We start from the raw sequence: 14,873 nt of genomic DNA, 5'->3' as shown, positions 1-14,873 counted from the left end.
CAGAAACTGAGTCTCTGGAACGAGGAGCCGGTGTGGGTTCCGGAGGAGCGCCTGGGCGCCGGTGCCCCCGGGGGGCGGGCTGCGAGCCACTGGCCGCGCCGGGGAGTGGGGTGTGGGAGGGGGGGGGGGGCGGAGGTGGGAAGAGAGGGCGTGGCGGGCTGGAACCGGGACCCTGACCGAGCTGAGCCCGGGTGTGGACTTTCTGTGGGTCCCGGGAACCCTCTGCAGCCTGCGGGCCGAGGTGAGCAGGACCACCTCCATCTCCTGCCTCCCGGGCCAGGGCACCTCCGTGTCCCGCAGGACTCATGAACTATCAGCTTCCCACTCAACTAAGAGAGAAAGGAAAACTCTCATGTTCTGAAGCGCCAGACTTTGGTGACTTTATCTGAACTTCCGTCTCTGGAAAGTAATGCCCGGATCCCATCATTCGCTCAGACGAGGTCTCGGTTAAGAGCCAGTTTAGTTTTCGCGCTCCTTGGACAGGGTCAAGGTTTGGGTGCCAGGGAGAGAGCTGGAGATGCGCTCTGCCTCTCCTTCCGTTCTTTTCTCTAATCCAGCCACACACACCCTGCCCCTCCCTCCCTAGCCCCCCCTCCCCCGCAGCCTCATCCCAAACTCCTAACTTTTAAATCCATCTCTCTGGTGGTTCTTTTTTGTCCTCCATGTTTCCACCTTTGTGCCGAGCCCAACTCTTCCAGCCCAGATGGAAACCGCGATTGCCACCGCAGCAGAAAAATAAGTTACATCTGGGATTGGCAGCATTTGTAGGTGCTGGGAGCTCGCCTGGGTGAGAGAGATTTGGCTCTGAAACTAACCTCCAGCGCCCGTGCTGAGCCCCTAGCAGGGAACACCCTGCCTCCCACAGGTGGGCACTCAAGAAAATGTTTGCGAATGACCCACCACTATGCCAACTTTCCAGGAATAACACTGGAAAGCATTATGGGAAACCCGTGCTCCCCAGGGAACGCTTGGTTTTTGTTGCTAGAGGCTCTGGTTACATGGCTGTTTCAAGGACTCTGCTTTTTCTTATGTGATACTGCTCCTTCTTTAGGAAATAATGAAGTCTGAAGCAACAGTTCAAATTATGTGTGTGCGTAAGCATATATTCAAATACACTCAGAAAAGAAAAAAACTCTCTGAAAATTAACTTTTAAAGCCATCAGCAAATGACACATGTCTGCTTTTGGGGAGCATTGCAATTAAAGGATGGCTGCTTTAAGCCATCTTGAGTGAACACAATAAAGAATTGTCTGCACAGACCTAGTTTTGGAATGATTCATTTCTGCCAGCAATTATAACTGCTTCCATTTGTGATATGAACATTAGGTAAAAGATTTGGGGCTGATTCAGCTCTCTTACCCTTCTCATTTAGGCAAGAATTTTTAGTTTAATTTTTGAAGCCTACATTGGCATGAAACAGAGTACATTTTCTCTATTGCATATAATTCTTTTCCATTAGGGCTCTCATTTTAAAAAATTAACACCATCTCCCACACCAGTTACTAGATAGGATCCCAAAGAAAAAAAAATGAGAGAAATAGGGATACTGTGGTTAGCAAGATAATTGAACAAGAATGGGGATCTGAAGGTTAAAAAAAAAAAAAAAAAAAAAAAGCTTTCAAGCTCTATTATCTTTGGAGCTACTCAATAAATATTGGTGGCGTTACATAAACTCAGTCAACAGACATACAGAGGATTCAAAGATGAGCACTCATTCTAGTCCGTAAGATTCAAAGGTGGAGATGAGGCACCACAAAGAGGCTCCTGCAATAGTGGGTCTTGTGGCAGAAACCTGAGAGCACTGAGGAGGGCAATACACTCCAGCTTCTCAGGGTTATCAGTAAGGCTCCCTGCAGAAGGAAATAGCGTCTTATTTCATTCTTTTTAACAAAACAAAAACAAAATGCTCTTTATAGTATATCAAGGAAAACAAACTTTACAAATAAGAGAACACACTGTTTTTATTTGTGTGTGTTTTTTTAATGAACATGTTGTTTTCACTATTTCTCAGCACCAACCCCACTACACAGAGCTGGCTAATGTTACGAGGTTGGTGTGAGCCACTCAATTTTTTCTTGTATATATACTTATACATACATAAATCCCCTTTAAAAAATAAAATACACATTTGCATATAACTTGCTATTTTTAAAAGCAGTGTGTGGTAACCAGCCTCCAAGATAATCCCCAAAGATCTGCTTCCTGTTATTCACATCCTTGGCTAACCTCTTGCACCTTGTACCAGGGTTGGTCTGTGTAACCAACAGAATACAGCAGAAGTGATGCTGTCACTCCTGAGATAGGTTATAAAGAACTGAGGCATCCACTTTGGACTTTTTTTCTTCTTCTTGTATCACTCATTCTGGGAGAAGCCAGATGCCAGGTTAAAGGGACACTCAGCCAGTGGAGGGTCCCACAGGGTAAGTATGTGAGGCCTGACGACAACCACGTGAGTGACTTTGAAAGCTGATTCTTTAGCCCCAGATGAACTCAGATGTCTGTAGACCCAGGTGGCAGCTTATCTGCAATGTCATGAGAAAACCTTAGCCAGAACGACTCAGCTAAGCCACTACTGGATCCCTGACCTATAGAAGCTGTAAGATAAATGTTTAAGGGGCTAAATTTTGAAATGATTTGTTACACAGAAATAGATAACTATATGCATATCAATAGGAATGTATTTTCACATGTCAGGCCACATAGTTCTACCTTATACTTTTAAATGACTGCTCTATAGTATAAGCTTCCTTCTGTAGACAGGTATCTAGGTTTTATCAAAGATGTAGTGAATATCTTTGGAAATCTGTACTTAAGTACTTCTGTAATTATTTGTAGGGATAGAGTGGGGAATGAGAGGAGGAAGGGAGGGCAGCAGAAGCAGGGAATCCTAAAAATGGAACTGTTGGGTCAACTGGTAATTTTAAATTTTATGTCACATTGCCTTGCAAACAAGTACATAACAGTGATTTTACTTTAACCACTATTGAATATTGTCAGTATTTTACATTTGCCAAACTGATAAAATGGGATTTTAATTTGCATTTCTTTGTCAGCAGTAAAAGTCTGAGTATCTTTTTGAAGTATATTAGACATTTGCATTTCTACATCTGTGAATCGTTTGTTGATAAAAGTGGACAAACTTCTTAGGGCTCTTTGTCAATTCTACCTAACCATTAGATACCCTGCAAATACATCCTTCCAAATATGTCTTCTGTCTTTAAGCTTTGCTAATGGTGTATGTGAATATTTTAATTTTTGTATGTTGTCAATCTTTTTCTTTAGTCATTTCACATGACTTTCAACTAGTGGGTAAGAATTTGCCAAGCCAAGAACAAGACAATCCGAGCACATGGACTGCCTTGAGCAAAGAGAGAAATGAAAACCTGCATTATTTACACGAGGAGGTGTGAGCATGCTGGAGTTGCTGAAGCACAAAGTGTGTGACAATGTGGAGAGAAGCAATGCTGCAGAGGGGCAGGGGCTGGCCTTGAAGGACCTTAGCTGTCTCTGCTCAGTGAGCTTGAACTTTTTCTTGTAGGCAATCCTGCAAGCAGAGAACAGGTTTGCACTGAAATTGGGGTAATGCAATTGCATTTTAGATCCGTCTCTGGCAGCTCTGTTGAAGAGGATGGCTCTGAGGGGACAGAACGAGAAACAGATGCATCACGTAGGAAACTGCCTCGGTCGCCTAGAGAAGAACTAATGGTGGCCTGAGCTGGGGCAGTGGTGGTTGAATGGTGGGGAAGAGACAGAATGGAGAAGTATTTAGGGGGTTAAAGGGACAGAACTTAGTGACCTATTTGATGTGTCTTCAAGTGGAGAAGTGGGAAAAAGGGAAGGAACAAAGATGGTAGTTAGGTCTTTAGCTTGAGCACCCAGGTGGACAGTATTGGCAGAAGAAAAGGCATGTGCAGGAAAAGCTGGTTTACAGAGCAAGGTGAGTTTAGTTGGAAGAACATGAGTGCAAAAGTTGTGGGAGGCCCAGGTGGGGAAGGCAGGAGATACAGACTCGGAAGTACCCAGTCATAGATGGAAGTAAAAAAACATTTAAACAGATTATTTCCATTCAAAAAGAGGCCTATTAAGTAAGAAATGAATGAGTTCATTTTTGGAAGAGCCAAGTCATAGCGAAGTTATGCAGTTTAAAAATGCCGAAGCAGGTGACAGACCTTGGAAAAGTCATTCCAGACCCAGAGTCAGCTTCTTAGCTCTTTAGTCTTGGAAACTCAACTTTGTCAGTTCTCTCAGAAATGATCAGAATCTCGTCACCAGACATCCACATCTTTCCTGCTCCTCAGTGGGCCGACTTCTGCTGTTCTGAGGGAAAGGAGGCCATGTGGCAGAACCATAGGTTTGGGTCCAGTTATAGCAATTTTCAAATTCCAGCTCCATCCTTCCTGGGTATTAATTCTCCCGAGAGCCATCATTTCCTTGTCTGGAAAACGGGCAGGGCTTCCTTTGCAAGGATGTTATGAAGACCAAAAGGGATAACATACAGAAAGCATCTCATGTAGTGCTCAGATCACAGAAATGCTCAGGGACCCATTCCCCTTCCCTGCACTCACTCTGGAGTGCTGTGCTGTCACTGCAGGTGCAGGAGGAGCTGGGGGAGGCAGACAGGGTGAAAGCTTAGAGCTCAGTAGCCAGAAAACAAATGCATTTCCCTGCCTGGAGGGAATGACTCTTGTCTTCTTAAAATTCAGAGGCTGCTTGGCTTGTGGACTACTAAGAATTCAAAAATCTTGCCCATTCTCTTTTCAGAGAGAATCTAAGCTCCTTTCCTTCTAGTTCCCCAATCTAGTTTTTCCAATCCCGTCTCTAGGGGACCCACAGGGCAAATATTCACTCACACTCGTTTATATGGAGTCTCCAAGAACCTGAGTTAAGTATTATGAAGTTAGTCTTCTAAACATCACTAACATCCCCAATATAGAGGGGGGAAATAAATATTTAGAAAGATGTTAGTTTCTAAATCACAAATATTTGTCTCAAAAGATACACGGTAGATTATTTCAATAAAAGTCTCTTGTAAAAGGAAATTAAGTAATTTCAATTAATTAGAAGTATGATCCGGGATAGATATTTGTACAGGTCTATTATAAATTCTGCTGACACAGAGAACATCCACAGTGAACCTGCTTTTACTGAACTGCACTTGGTGTGATGCCATTAGTTCCTGTAGAGGGAAGCAACAAGAAACAGCTCTATGAATCTCATCGCCGTGACAGCTCTAGGGCTGTTTGAGTGTCTTGTTCCTTACCATATATTCATGTTAAGCAGTGTCCTCTTTATGGGGCTTCTCGAAAACAATTAGTATTGATTTGTCTAAGCACTAAAAAGAGCTGTACTTTCCCTGAGTCCTTTCATTCATTTAGCGGATATTGAGCACCGTCTATGTGCTAGGCATGATGCTAGGCCAAGCCCAGGACTAGGACAAAGTTCTTGCCCTCAGGCCTTGGGTATCGAACTGTGTACTTGACCAGGCTTCCCATTGATGCTGCCAGTTGCAACATTCTAGGACTCTGAGACATATATTGTCAAGCCCTACACCTGGCTCTACTTTGTCTCCTTTCTATGTGATCTCATTTTTTCCTTTACTTTGTAAGCGATCTTAACTTTTTTCTGGAATAAGTAAAGAAAGATATGTAAATTAGATAATATACATATATTTTAATTTATTTTGGTTCTGATTACTACAACTGTATTTTGCTCTTTAAAAATCCTCAAAAGCTTGTTAAAAATTTAATGACAATTTTTGCCATTTATGATACGTTTTTTAAATGTTATATAAAAATATAAATGTTATACAAAGTTGTTTGTTTTACTACTTTTTCTCTTTTGACCTATTTTTTTTACAGATCATCAACACCTAGAGATTTTTCAAGGACATGTAGGGAGGTAGTGAGGAAGGTTTATAGCATTATTTAGGGTTTGTTTCCAGGGTAATTGCTTGAAACCATAGTAGGATCTAAGACATTTTGTCTAGTAACCAGTTTTTGTTTTTGTTTTCCTTTTTTAAACATTTGATAGTAGAGAAGTGAAATATAAGACCATGGATACGCTATCTAAAAAGATTTGCAGAACTGTAAAAAAGAAAAGAAAAGCTCAGTTCACAGTATTCCATATTCTTAAATCATGGAAACAATCCTTGAGAGAACCATTCAGTCTATGTATCAAGCACATAGTAGATGCACAATAAATAACTGCTAAATAAATTAAATCCGTTTTAGAGCCCTGCCACTAAAGCAAGATATAGCTATCTTATATATAGTATTGTATTCATATATACATTATATTAGAAAAGGCAATCTTGTTGGGAATGTCATAAAATAAGTGATCAAGAGATGCAATTTATTTTTTTATCAACAGCAGTGATTATATTTCACATCAAAAGTGACAAATTAAAAATAAAATATATCCCTACCTATATAACCTATATGAATCAAATTTCACCCATTTTATAACACCGAGTTTACATTTTAACATACTGTAAGAAATACCATAACATCAATCATTCCTTAGAATTTTAGGAAATATGGCTAATGTGTCAGGCTGAAAGGGTGAGCCCAAGTCTGTATCAGCTGCCGCTAAACTGATTCAGGGTATGTTTTTAACATTTGAAATCCGAATAGCATATAAAAGCATAATGACTATGTTATCAATAGTTAATTTATTTCCTGGTAAGTAGTTCTTCAGCCAATGTTCTTTGTTTCTGATCAGAGTAGTGCATCTCAAGCAGGCACAGTAAGACAAACTGGATCGTATATCTTTATCGTTTCATCCCAAGCACAGTCAGCCACCTAGAAAACAAGGAGAAAGTAAGAGGAAACATAATTTATAGAAATTCAAAACTGATAGCAAAAGCCTAAGTTGTTTAGAGAGTAGCAGATCATCCACTAGTAAACATATCTTTAAATAGCAAGAATACACGATATGTTGTGTTTTTTTTATATATGTTTATTGATTTTTAACAGAGAGGAAGAGAGAGAGATAGAGAGCTAGAAACGACCGACGCTCTACCACTGAGCCAAACCGGCTTCGGCGGTATGTTTTTTATCAAAGGTCTGTTTTACCTTTCTAAGACGTACTCAGGGATTGTTTCCAATGGACTAAAGTTGCCCGTCAGGATTTTCCCCTCCCACACCCCGGAGCTACGTAATTCCCCATACCTCCTGAGATAAATGTTGGAAAGATGTACTCCTCAACTGTGAACAAAGGCACTGTGCTAGGTATTGTGGGAATGGAATGGAGATAAAGCACAGCTCTGGACTTCAAAGAATAGCTCGTTCAAGACTGAAAGTGATAAATGTTCTAATAGAGACTTTCCTAGGAGGAACTATTTAAATCTGACTGTGAAGTCAAAAGACTTCACAAATGCCTGGGCATTCACACTGGCTCTCTTTTGGGGCAAAATTGAGCGACAAAAACATTCAAATTTAAAAAACCATATTAAAACATGAAGGGAAGACAGTCCACGGTGCTCAGGAACTGTGTGTTAAAAACTTGGTGAATGTAATAATGTCTTAGGATGTAAGAGCAATATATAAAATCAATTGTATTTCTATATACTAGCAGAAAAAAAAAGATAAAAATAAATTTTAAAATCTATATAAAATAGCACCAAATAACAAAATATTTAATAACACATTTAACAAAAGACATGCAAATTCTCCACATTAAAAACTAAAACATTGCCAAGAAAAATTTAAAAGGTCTTAATAAATGGGGATACACACACACACACACACACACACACACAGATATATACACGCATATATACACATATACACATATATACACACACACATACACACACACACACACACACACACACACACACCATATTCATGGGTTCAATATTGTTAAGAACTTAATTCTCTTCCAAAGTAATTTACAATTCATAGTCCTAGCAGGCTTAATAAAAATGAACCAGGTGATTTTTAAAGTTATGTAGAAATACAGAGGACTTAGAATAGCCAAAAGAATCTTGAAAAATAATAAAGGTATACTTATACTACCCATCTCAAGACTTACTACAGCAATCAAGACAGTGCAACATTGATATAAGGATATACAAGTAGATCAAAGAAATAGAAGAGAATTCAGGAATAACCCTACATTTGGCCAAACAACTCAAAGGGCAAAAATGTATTTTCAACAAATCCATATGGGAAAAAATGAACCTCAACTCCAACTTTACAACATAAATAAAAATCAATTTGAGGTGGATGGACCATAGTCCTAAATATATAAAATAAAGATACAAAGCTTATAGAAGAAAACAGAAGAATATATTCTCAACCTGAAAGTATGTTAAGATTTCTTAGGATACAGAAAGCTATAACCAAAAATTTTGATAACTTAGACTCAATCAAAAGTAAATCTTTCACTCATCAAAAGATAATATTTAGAAAATGAATAGATGAGCCACAGAATAGTAGAAAATATTCCAAAATGAACAACTGACAAATATCTAAACTATATGATGAACTACTATAACTCAATAATCTAAAGACAACCCTGTTAGAAATGGACAAGAGACTTTCTAGTGGTTATAACACTCAGCTATACTTATTTACTGATGCATGTCTCAGCTCTTTGAGGGCATGGACTATGTCTTTATATAACAACAATGTCTCAATAAATACTATCTCACAAATAGCTTCTCCAAGGTAGGCACTGAAGAAACTATATGGTAAGAAAAGATGGCCTTGTGGTCCCCAGGGTTAGGAGGGCTCTCAATTAATCAACCAAATGGCCTCTGGAGGCATTGCTTCCCACTTCATTCCAGGACTGAGAGTAAGATCAGGGCTTCTTCTCCATGTCCCTTTCTATGCATCTGAGACCAGCCTGAAAGGCACTTAATAAAGACTGTGCTAACCTTTATTAAAGGTTAACACAAACAAACAAACAAACAAGCAAACAAATAAATAAATAAGGAAAGTGAATAATATGGAAATAAATAATCTGCTTTGCAGGATGAGACCCACTCATTAGCATGTCAAACAAAGAAAGGAATCTTGCTTAGCTCCCATCCTGCTTCTTCAAGACAAAAGCCACCTTTCCTTCCCATCCCCAGGAATGGACTTCTGGCCATGAGGACTCCTTTAAGGCCAGACTCGGGATAGCGATAGTGGAATATCTCCTTTCTCATCTACCGAAGATCCTCTTTCTCAGTTTCAGCCTCCTACCATGCCGTCAGGAAAAACTGTAAAAGACTGTCATCAGCAGAAAAGATTGTGAGGTGTTCTTTCAGTGGAATGCTGGCATTGTGCTAGGGCCCCACAGGGTTGGTTACCTGATTCTATAAGGGTCTACGCCTTTCTCTGTCTTTGACTGGATTATTTTACAACTCTGAAAGCTACAGAAAACTGATAGTAATCAAATGATTCTCACCCATTAAAGTTGCAAAGGAATGTCCTATGAAGATGTAGTTGATGTCTTTCTTGCTCCTCAAGAGATGATTCCAAACATGACATTTTATTGCCCTGTGGATATTGGCCAGTTTTGTACCTATTACTACATTCATTTCAGCATTCAGTGACTACTTATATGTGTCTGTTCCTTTGAGCTAGTTGTAAAATCTTTCACAAGTTACACAAAATCTTTGATATGTGTTCACATTATACTTGTATAAGTCATGATTGCTATTTTGAAAATTATCCTTTAAGCATGGCCACATGCAGGGATGTAACTTATTTGCCTCAACAGGGTAACAATTATTTCCATGGAATATAATAACCTTTGCTTTCTCATAGGAGCTAGCACAGTAACAGAAAAGCCACTTCATTAAAAGAACAAACATGAAATGTAGAGATGGGGCAGATAATTATACTGGAAAAAGAGACTAAGAATAATGGCTAAAATTAGACATGAAATTGAGCTTTATACCTCCTGGCAGCAAAGGTAAAAACGTCAAACAATAATATAAGATATGCAAATATCATAATTTACTGCATCATCAAGGGAGATGAAATTTTTTCTAGCATTTGACTATAAGAGAAATATATAATATTCTTCCATCACAAAAATCATTCATTGCCAAAAGAATGGTTTTACAAAATATACAAAATCATTCTTTAAATGGTAGTCTTTGTACTTAAACACATGAAAAAATTGTATTAATAATTTAAATTATGGTTAATAAAAATGTTTTTATTTTAAGATTTGAATCTTGTTCAGTTCTAAATGGGCTGAGGTGGTCTATAGGTTAACCCACAGGCCAAATAAAATAAATATGGATTTTAAAAAATCTGTTCTAAAGGGAATAAAATCATATTACAGAGCTGTGCATATTACATTTGCATAATAAATTAGGCTCTATGCTGTATGAAAATGAAGGAAGAAATGAAAGCATGCTGGGTAATATAGTTTCTGTTTTCTAACAATATTCACATATGGGTTGTGAACACTTTTGTACCACTAAATCTGAACAGGACTTTTTTTTTTTTTTTTAGAGTTGGTGATTATGTATCTTGATTAAATCTGTATTTGTTGTGATTTGTATATAGTAAACTTTCAGTATCTGCTTGTTGAATGAATGAATTAATAAATCAATGGAGGCATGTAAGAGCATTGGTTTCCCTCTCCAAAGATTGTGTTGAGTAGAAACTCACACATGGTAAAGAGCATCAAGCCAGGTGTGAGGTCAAAAATCTGGGTAAAGGCAAAAAGTTTCATGGGATTTGAGGGATATATGGAATATCTGAGTGTCATGAATATTATTTAGAGAGGCTTCACAGAGAGCTTATTTCTCAGGAGCTGTTTTTCAAGTATTTCTTTGCACTACAAAGCTACTTAAAACATACTTCATATATATACATACTTATATTCATCCATTTATTCAACACATATTCATTGAGCACCTGCTCTATGTCAGAAGTATGCTAAGGATACTGCAGTGAACAAGATCTGGAGTCCAGCAGACGGATGGATCAGTAAACAGACACCTAGGATGTAGAGTGATCTGGACAACGATTGGGGAATTATGGGGTCCAGTAAATGTGTAGCCAAATGTGAGCAAAGTACATGCTTTCAAGAGGAAATCTAACCTAAACTGTGGCTCAAAGGAAGACAAACCTTAGCCAGAGAATGTTTATTTTTGTTACTGTGTGGAGTGTGGGGACATGAAGGAGAGAGGGAACGTATTCTGGGAAGTGGAATAAATAAGAATAAATGCAGAACTAAAAGTTCTAGCTTTAAGGCAACTAAATTGCATTATACCTCCTCTGATAAAATTCTTAATCTTTTGAGAGAGGCCTTTTTTCTGACTCCTGTCTGACTCCCTTCTAGGGTTTATTGAAGGCTGGCTGCCAAAACCTCTCGGGTTTGACCTACTTCCTTCTGGTGAGTGCGCACGTGGACACCACAGGGTAGGAGCCTCTGGGCTCTGCCTCTTCTGCCCAAGGATATTCCAGCGGAAAATGTATTTCTTAACTGGCAAGTCCCCACGTTAGTACATTTCATCCCTATGGCCTATGAATTTCCTTTAATCTGAGTTCACAATGCAAATCTTTTCATTAAAACTCAGAATCAAAATTATTGATATAATAGGAAAAATTATTTGTCAAAATGTTGTATTTCTTTACTGAATTAAAACCTTGAAGATATAATTCATCTTCATTATATGTTTTAAAGCTATTATTTTCTAAAGTAGTGAAAAATAACTAAATGAACAGGGCAAGATTTCATACAAGTTCTGTTTTTAGTTATTTCATTTTCACATTTAATAGCAAAATATTGGGGTAGATATTTCTAAGTGTTTATAATATGCACACTAATTTTTTTGCTACTATCCTAATATGTCAATTTCTTTAAAATATACAATGAAGCATTCTTGGAAAACTGAATAAATATTTGTTATCTATCAAAATAGCCTAATAATTTCTAAATAGAGTTATAGCATATATATATCATGAAATTATCACATGGAATGCTTGAGCGCAACTGTATTAAATAAATATTTCAGCATTTCCTATTTACAAAGTAACAGACTAGATTCTATAGTATTATAGATCCAAGAATATTAAAGAAATCCAGTCAATAAGTGGTTTATAATAAAAATTTATCATTGGTGAATCAGATAAGACTTGCCATAGAACATACTCAATAACAATGGTCCTACAAATGGCAAAATTTGGAAGAGGAAACATAATGAAAACACCAGATTTTAAATACATGTGTAACTTACAAAATTTACATTAATTTTATCAATTCTTTCTATTTTATCAGAATGTTTACACATGTTTCTGATAATGCAATTTATTTCAAATGATTAAATATGGCTATTAATCTAACAAAGAATTCCTATGGACTCATTAAGAGATTTACTTTATTCACAAATTTTCCATTTCCTATCTATCATTATACTCTTTTCTCAATTTTGTGGACAACTGCTTTTGCCCTTGGGAAACTTGTTTAATTTACTATAATTATTTATATGACATATGGCCTCTTTAGTCAAAATGATCCAGAGAAATAAGCAGAAGGATATAGAGAAAATGAAAAAACAAACAAACAAAAAACAATCAACAGTCAACTTTAAATTTTGAAAAAGCAGCCCAGTCATTATGCTGCATTGTAGGCTGAAGTAAGAACATGTTTTACTTAATTAGCTTACAGTAGAAAGTAACTGCAGAGAAGAACATGGTTATTATGTCAATCTTTATGGAGTTTAAGTAAAAATAAGGAGAGTTGACAAATTCTACTAAATTCCTTTTCATTCATTCATTTAATACTTATTTTATTTATATATAATATATATAACATATATTATATATGTGTGTATAACATATATATAACACACATATAATATATAATATATATTTATGTATAATATATAACATATATTATATATATACACACTTTGAATAATTATAAAGGCAGTGTTTATTAAAAAACATTTCATTTTCAAAATTGAGCTATCAGTTGTTAAAGTGTGTATACATTTTGGGGGGTATATTATATATATATATCAGGTAGCTTGCATTAATCTAACATGCATCTTCTGGCACATAATGGACACTCAAATATTTACTGAAGCAAAAAGGAAAAGGAATGAAGGAAGAGAACACATTAGGACTTTGAAATGTAGAAACATTTTGTATAGGCAAAAGTTGGGGAGAGCAAGAAAAACTGGCATAAACAACAAATAATAAAATTGAATTGTTTGTAATAGGATTACATAGAATGATGAGAAATATAATTATAAAACATACAGATTATATTGAATCTTGAAATCAAGATTAAAAATTCAGACTCTACCCTGAAGGTAATGGGCAGACTCTTTAAGGTTTCTGAGATGTCATGAAGATGACAATTTAGTTTTTATCTATTTGTAAATTAAAACGTTTATGTAACTAGTAGAGTTAATGGTCACATTAGGTAAAGAGTATCACAGAAGTGGCTTACCATGAGTTTGTAATATCTGTGTTAGACAAGACCTATAAAATGGTAGCAATAAGGAAATAAATGTATTTTATTGCAGGAACATAATATATCTGTTCTTTTATTGTGGTCATTTTTAAAGATCCCTTTGTAAATTATATAATTTTCTTTATCTGTGCCTGCACATTTTAAAATTTGTAGTCCTCTATGTATCACACACACACACACACACACACACACACACATACACACCCCACACACAGTTGTTGCCATATAAAGGTAATTTTTCAATTTTATTTTCTAACTGATGATTATGAGTATCTACACAGTATTCATTTTTATATGTTTATTTTTACTGAAATTATTGAACTCTTTTTACTTTTTAAATGTTTTTTATTGATTTTTATAAAGAGAAGGAGAGAGAGAGAAAAACATCGATGAGAGAGAAACATCGATTGGCTGACTCCTTCGTGTATATACCTTATCAGGGATAGAGCCTTCTGATTGGTCAAACTGGAAACTGAACTAACGACCTCATGGTTCATGGGTGAACGCTCAATCACTGAGCCACACCAGCGAGCTCTTTTTATTTATAATAGGTTTTAAGACACAATCATATGAAGTACAAATAATCATAAATTTTCCTACTTTTAAAAATATTTATATCCTATTTTGTTTTCTTCTATTACTAATTGGCTATAATTCTTAGAACCATATTGATTTACAGTGGTGATAGTAGTAATTCTCATCTTGTTCCTGGTGTCTTTAATGGGGCCATTGATATATTTCAGGTCAATGACTAACAAAATCAAATTTGCATTATGAACAGCTGTCCCCTCAAGCAGTGTTGAAAATCAATGGAATGATGGAAAGAACTTAGAGATTGGTTAGGAGATTACTGCAGTACTCCATGGCAGAGGTACTAAATAAATGCTTATCAAAGGTCCAGATGTCAGAGGTACTGGTAAGAGAGAATTTATAAACTTAACATACAATGAATTTGAGGGTATAGAAAGACAAGAAAACTAGGACGACTTCCCAGGTCTCTGGTCAGGCCTCAGCATACAATCAACTAACCAAGGTAGAAATACTGGAGAAAAGCAAGACATCTCTTCAGATCATATAATAAAGGCAATTTAATAAATGGGTCAAGCATCACTAGTATATAATTAAACGGCAGTTTCAAGGGGAAGTTGCAGTATCTAATAATATAAGACAAAAAAATCCAAGAGGAAGTTCTAGATGTGTAATAATAGGAGAGAAACAGAATTTACTGGTCAAGAGTGGCATCAAATGAGCTTTAAAACAGAGGGAAAAACTCACTGAATAATTATGGAAACAAAGACCTATATGAGGAAGCCATTAGGAAAATTAGAAACCCACTGGAAAGGGGGAAAACAGAGATAGAACATAAATATTTTGAGAGAATAGAAGAACATATTCATCCTTGGTTATTTTTATAGTAAAGTAGGAGGTAAGTCAAATTT

At 36.7% G+C, this 14,873-nt stretch overlaps 1 protein-coding gene across 2 annotated transcripts in view; it reads right to left on the bottom strand.

Annotated features, from left to right (window-relative positions):
* Window positions 1–6,330: 6,330 nt before the first annotated feature.
* The window catches only part of PEX7 (peroxisomal biogenesis factor 7), a 55,243-nt gene continuing 46,700 nt past the window's right edge, over window positions 6,331–14,873 (bottom strand). For both annotated transcript variants that reach the window (XM_045572735.1, XM_036414306.2), the window contains one exon: window positions 6,331–6,800. In XM_045572735.1, the coding sequence (XP_045428691.1) occupies window positions 6,770–6,800 (31 nt within the window). In that variant the 3' untranslated portion in view covers window positions 6,331–6,769. The remainder of the gene's footprint in view (window positions 6,801–14,873) is intronic.

Source organism: Pipistrellus kuhlii, unplaced genomic scaffold, assembly GCF_014108245.1.
Source record: "Pipistrellus kuhlii isolate mPipKuh1 unplaced genomic scaffold, mPipKuh1.p scaffold_m20_p_5, whole genome shotgun sequence".
Classification (NCBI taxonomy): Eukaryota; Metazoa; Chordata; class Mammalia; order Chiroptera; family Vespertilionidae; genus Pipistrellus; species Pipistrellus kuhlii.
Note: the sequence above shows the minus strand (reverse complement) of the source record. Positions and strands in the feature narration are given on the sequence as shown.